Source organism: Malus sylvestris, chromosome 16, assembly GCF_916048215.2.
Source record: "Malus sylvestris chromosome 16, drMalSylv7.2, whole genome shotgun sequence".
In the NCBI taxonomy this organism is placed as follows: Eukaryota; Viridiplantae; Streptophyta; class Magnoliopsida; order Rosales; family Rosaceae; genus Malus; species Malus sylvestris.
This window is the reverse complement of record NC_062275.1, coordinates 36,394,045-36,400,044: the sequence shown is the minus strand read 5'-3', so window position 1 is coordinate 36,400,044 and position 6,000 is coordinate 36,394,045. Positions and strand designations below refer to the sequence as shown.

At 34.2% G+C, this 6,000-nt stretch overlaps 1 protein-coding gene across 2 annotated transcripts; it reads right to left on the bottom strand.

Annotated features, from left to right (window-relative positions):
- Positions 1-1,566: 1,566 nt before the first annotated feature.
- LOC126606567 (transcription factor bHLH18-like) lies at positions 1,567-3,655 on the bottom strand. 2 transcript variants are annotated; one of them, XM_050273968.1, is made up of 5 exons: positions 3,563-3,655; positions 3,306-3,397; positions 2,558-3,160; positions 1,952-2,329; positions 1,567-1,726 (listed from the first exon to the last, which is right to left on the bottom strand). In XM_050273968.1, the coding sequence occupies exons 2-5, from the start codon at positions 3,339-3,341 to the stop codon at positions 1,652-1,654; spliced, it is 1,092 nt and encodes a 363-aa protein (XP_050129925.1). In that variant the 5' UTR covers positions 3,342-3,397; positions 3,563-3,655; the 3' UTR covers positions 1,567-1,651. The 2 variants fall into 2 exon arrangements, with proteins under 2 accessions (XP_050129925.1, XP_050129924.1); XM_050273967.1 differs by lacking the exon at positions 3,563-3,655 and having other exon boundaries at positions 3,306-3,524.
- Positions 3,656-6,000: the final 2,345 nt, after the last annotated feature.

The following is a 6,000-nucleotide window of genomic DNA, read 5'->3' as shown; positions in this document are numbered from 1 at the left end:
CAAACAAAGAGATCGATAATTGCCATTTACCACTCAGAACTCTCTCACGTTCAGTTTCTTTAAATTTTTTCTAACTTATGCATTGGAGACCCTTGGGCGAGCACCATTTTTTTTTTCTTGGGTGTTCGTCATTTAGCCTAGCGATATTGTTTTTCAAGTGCATTTTTGTTAGTCTATCTTTAGTGGAAATTTACATCCACATTAACAAGTTGTTAAGAGCTCGTATATAGTCAACTCAGTAGACCTGAATTTGTGTCTCGATTGTAAATGATGATTTAACATGTAGGTTTTGCTTCGAGTCCACATGGTTTACACCTCTAATAGGAGTGCAGAATGTGCTTTTATTTCTATTTCTTTCTGAGAAAATATATTGTGAACTATTTGAAGTTTATTTACATTTTACCTTTATTGCTTCACCATTTAATATTTAATATGGAAGAGCTAGACTCCTTAAATTAAAGAGGAGTTCCACATCAAAATACTTCGTGGTCTATTCATAGAACTTTGTGAATATGATTGAAACCGTTCATTTATAAATCAGTCTGTAAAGATCGTCTCTGTAAAGAAACAATTAAAACTAAGATTGTTTAGTCACACGATTGTAACAAATAGATAGACGGTTCATAATGCCTTTACCGAATCCGTCCATATGTTTTTATAAAGTTTGATGACTAAACAATCTTAGTTCTAATTGATTTTTTGTTGAGATGATCTTTATATAGTAATTTATAATATAAACGGTTTCAATCTTAAACACGAAATATTGTGAATAGACCAGGAGATAATTTAAGGAGAAATTCCTCCTAAATTCTCGAGGAGCCAAGTCTTTCTCTATTTAATAATTTAATGAGGTAACATTAAATTTTATTAGTAGATCTCAGAGATAAAAGAGTAAAATAAACTAAATAGCTAGTGATAAAAAGATAGGAAGATGAAACAAGTAGTTATAGTGCATAACAAGGGTAACTGATTACTGTCAAGCCTCTAAAACATAGACCAAGTTTGTTTCTCCCAATACAAGAAAAGGAAGCCCTTAAGGAGAGGGGATACCCATTTTTCAAAAAAAATTGGGGACACCCTCTTGACTGTTAGATGTGGCTTTAATAAAATTTTGTGGTTAAGATTTTGTGGCCTGTGATTTAATCTCAACCACAGAATTTTATTAAAGCCAAATCTAACGGTCAAGAGAGTATCTCCATTTTTTTTTTTAAATGGGGATCACTTCCCTTAAGGGGGCCTATACAAGAAAATAGACCAAGTTTGAGCTTCCTTTCTAAGCCCAAAAACATAGAAGAAAGATATTTCATTAAAAAATGAAACTCTAACCTCTTAAAAAACTGTGTTAAAAACCAGGCCATGGGGTTCCTTATTTGTCACAGCAGGTGGGTAAACTCAACGTGGTAGCAACCAGCCAACCACGCAAAAATAAGAACAAAAAGAACCCTCCAGAAAATACATATAGCAAGAACCCTCACGGCAAAATAAAGACCCAAATGGGGGATGTCAGAAAATAAGGGAGACTCACATCACAGGTATGGAAAAAAGTAGCTAGCTAGTAGCAAAGGGTTGGGAAAAGATAAATTTTAGGTAATTCGGATAATGTACAGGTTGCAGAAACAGAATCCTTAGAATATCTGCCCCATATGGCATCTCACATGAACGTCAACAGAGCCACTCGCAACTTTCTTGCTAGATCCTTCACTGTCATATTGAATCCATCATCCATCTGCAGGTGAAATGCAAACTTTTATTCAATCAGTTATAAAAAGGGCATGCATTTTGTTTGGATAACGTCTCTTGCCAGACTCTTGACAGATGTTTGTGATGCTACTGTAAATATGTGGCGCACAAAATATCAACATGACCAATCATTGAGATTTACAATCTAGCAACACAGAGTCTGGCAAAAGAGCATTAATAACTCGATGATGTTATAACCGACAAGTTATACCTGAGACATAATGGTTATGTCTAGAGTGGAGGCCCCAAATGGGAAGATGCTGCTATTAACCACAGATAATTGAAGCTTTTCAATTTCGCTTAGTATTTTCACCACAACTCCTTTCTGTTTCTCGCAGTGGATTCGAATCAATACATCCTTTTCTGAAACTCTTGCTTCAATTTCTGGGAGTGCAGCTTCGTCTGGGCTGCAACCATCAAAGTTTTCATCACATGAAGAGGTGTCATCATCAGCGGAGAGTTGAGGATTTTTCACAAATACCACGGATTCCACAGTTCTTTTCTTAGATCTTTCCTCAAGCACTTTGACCCTTTCTTGAAGCTGCTTCACATGCTTTATAGCATCTCCAAGAACAGAAGCTTTGTCCATCTATAGCCAAGAAATTGAAATATTACAGTGTTAATAAACATACATATTATATACTTAGTTAGAGTCCATTCTATGATTCGTTGACATTACAAGATAACGAGCTAATGGCTAATGTTTACCAGACACATATATATTTATATGCTTTGTCGTCAAAGTGTTAAATAAACCATGTACTAATTTGTATAAAAATTGGGGTTTTGATCATCTTTGTCAAGAAAAATACAGTACCTTCTTTAGGCCAGGAACGATCGCAGAAAGAGCCATGAAGCGCTGGCTGAGCTTTTCTCTCCGCTTTCTTTCAGCCATTATGTGGTCTTGAGCATGTGAAGGTGTTCTACTTGTTGGGCAAGGCCTCTTAGTGCCCTGGCTACAGCCTTTTGCTTCATAGTCTTGAGCATGTGAAAACTGCATGTTAATTTGGGATGGTGCCTCATCCTTTGACTTCAACGCAGGCTCGAATTTATTACAAAACTTTTGAGGGTTGGAAGGCAGTGGTGAGTTCAAGTTCTCAAAAGAAAGAATCTGGGAGGAGGAAGAACAAGGTTTTGGTGAAACATTTTCTGTGATGCTAGAGTTCCAGCTGCTAGTCTTGAGCAGTTTGGCTGGGCTCTCAAAGCTGGTACCATGAGAAGTCTCATTAATGGATGAACCACTTGATGCGATGGTCGTGGTGGTGGTGGTGTTTTTGGTTGTCAAAGTTGAGTAAGAGGAATAGCTCTCAGAAAAAGAATGTTTGAAATTCTCCCCAAGGGCAGTGCCAATATCATGTGCATTAAACCCTTCATCTAGACCGTTCAAGTGGCATTGAGGAATGAAACTGTAGTCCATTCCCTGCAAATTGGAACAAAAAAATATTAAAATAAATTTATATAAATACTTCACAGATAACAAAAGCTACAATTTAATTGCTAATAATTAAACTGTATTTTGTTATTACACCATATGTATTCTCAGAACTCAAAAGTCAGAAAATTACCGAGTCAGAAAACCATTTGGCTGATGATACGTCCATATTAATGCAGCTCAGCTAGTTCCCCCTGTTTAATCAAATCTAGTGACAAGATGGTCCTGGAGAGCAAAAGAATCGCCGTCGGATATCAGTTTACAATTTATGTTAAAAAAATGAAACAAGAAGTTGCAGCCTAATGTTAACCATATGAAACTTGAGGAATGGAACTTAAATAAGGAAACCCTATTGATTAATTTCACAGGGAGAGAAATATGGAAGCTTACCCTTCTCCTTTATCTTGAGTTGCAGAAAGTATATTATTACTACAAATGGAATGTGATAAAAAAAGGCTGGCTACCTTATTTCATACTACACAGTCGTTGACGTATGGTTAAATCATTGTGCATAAAAATAAATAAATTGGCAGCTTCAACTTGACCGGTAATAAGAGATACCGGATCTATAGAAATTATAAAACAAAACACTATTATTGTCTTTCCCAAGTCTGACGATGCCAACTAGGTGCCTAAATATTAGATTTATTCATTATGTTAATTTTGTAAATACCCTGCCAACTAGGTACCTAAATAGTGATTTGATATCTTATTGTGCTTTTGTTAATTTTTTTTATTGGAGAATTGCTCTGTTTGAATTTAACAATAATCGATTACTCAATGATAAGTATGAACTCTTACTTAAAATTCTTCGTGTCTGTTCACAAAACTTGGGGCTTGTAATGAGCAGTTTTTATTATAAATCACTCTATAAAGATCATAACTACAAAATAATAAATAAACTAAGGTCGTTTAGTCAACCAACGTAGCAAATAAATAGACAATTTGTAATGCTTCTACCACTTCCGTTTATATGTTTTTATACAGTTCAATAACTAAACGATCTTGGTTTTCATTGAATTTTTGCATATATATAACTTTTACAGATTGACTTATAATATAACCGGTTCTAGTTATAAACATAGGGTATTTATAATTAGAGTTTGAGTAGCCAGGTATTATTTATTTGCATTCTCCAAATCTACTTTTTATTGGTCAGGGTTTTTACCAGGGGACGGGCTGTTGGGTTGCTGTTTGTTTGTTTGTTTCGTTTAGGCCATCGTAAAACTTGTAACCAAGAGAGAAGTAAGAAAAGTCATGTACAACAACAACAAAAAAGTATTTTCCCACTACTAAGTGGGGAAGTAAGAAAAGTGATATGGCATAAGAAATTACTCACCGACCAGAACAATTATAAAAGTTCAACACTTGATGGAAGCGCTGATTAAATCATAGTGCAAGACATGCAGAGTGGTCATAAAACTGGAAAACAAAATCAAACAAGAAAATTTTGGCTAAAAGGTAACCTCTAGATATTGGAAAGTGCGAGCATTTGATATACACGAGTCTGACGACCGATCGAGCAAGACGTGATCATAAAGACGGGTGTTTCTCCATCATGCACTAAAATAATTTTTTCTATCAAAATTTGGAAGAGTATATTTACATCAATTGGTAAAGAATTTATGTTAAATTTTGTAATGAACTAGTCATAATACATTGTTATCGAACTTATCATTTAAAAAAGTTGAACTTAAGACTTAGCATATTGTAATTAAAGATGAATACCACTAAATCATACTACAAAGTAACCCCAAAGCCCTTTTTGACCTTTTAAAAAGAATGAGCTGGCAGCATAGATGAAAATATCGATAATATCGGTGAAATATCACCGATATTATCGTTTTTTTCATATAACGATATTTCGCGAGTATTTCTTTAATTATCGCTATAATATCGCGAAAATATCGATAGTATCGCGATATTATAGATAATATCGCGAGATGAACCTAAAAATATTTGAAAATTTCTGAAAAGTCTCAAACATGCACATAAAGGGATTCGAACTCCTCCCATCTAACTCCTTCAGCGCCTTGACCACTATACCACTTACGTTTTTGTGAAAACATGCTAAACTATTTATATATATGTTTTTGTTTTGAATTCTTTTTGCAAGAAACAAATTTGCACATATTCCAAATTTTTTGTGGTATTATATTTTAAATTGTGTCAATTAATTACTTAGTCAATGGCATGTGGTTTTTAATTTTTCTATTTTTTATTTGGTCACTTACAAGTATGGTTGGAAAAAATTCTCAAAAATCCCAAACCAAACCGAAAAAGTCCCAAACCAAAACCATCCCGAAAAATACCGAAATTTTCGATATGGGATTGGTTTCCAAATCCCATTTGTTTGGTAATCCCGAAATCCCGAAAAATACCGAAGTATTCGGTTTCCTATTGACTTTTGGGTTTCGGTTCTTGAAAGTCATTGTCATGGTTGCTGACTACTCTTCACAATACACTTACTCTACACATAGAGATGATGAAGATAGTGAAAATTTTGAACCTCATAGGAACTCTATGTGGTACTTAGTCACTCATGTATCTTACCATGCAATGTATAAAGTGTAAAATATTGTACTAATTCATTATATATAAATGATTATGGTGTGTTTAAACTTCTTTCATTAATTACTACATATTTTCTACACTCACAATATTTGACAGCTCGCTATATAATCAACTTAAATCAGTTAAATCCATCATGCAATGCATTTCATTCTAATTTTTTGTGATAAACTAATAGATAATTGACTAAATAAACATCCTGCAAAGTTTCAATAAAAATTTCCAAGTTTTTCTTACAATTTCCGTGGTTTCCATGT

What these genes read in the sequence shown, in the direction of transcription:
- LOC126606567 (XM_050273968.1), bottom strand. Translation starts at nt 3,341, where the DNA reads ATGGACGTATCATCAGCCAAATGGTTTTCTGACTCG. An exon ending in CCAAATGGTTTTCTGACTCG is followed by an intron (nt 3,161 to 3,305) that starts GTAATTTTCTGA and finishes TCCAATTTGCAG; the next exon opens with GGAATGGACTACAGTTTCAT. An exon ending in ACATAACCATTATGTCTCAG is followed by an intron (nt 1,727 to 1,951) that starts GTATAACTTGTC and finishes TTTCACCTGCAG; the next exon opens with ATGGATGATGGATTCAATAT.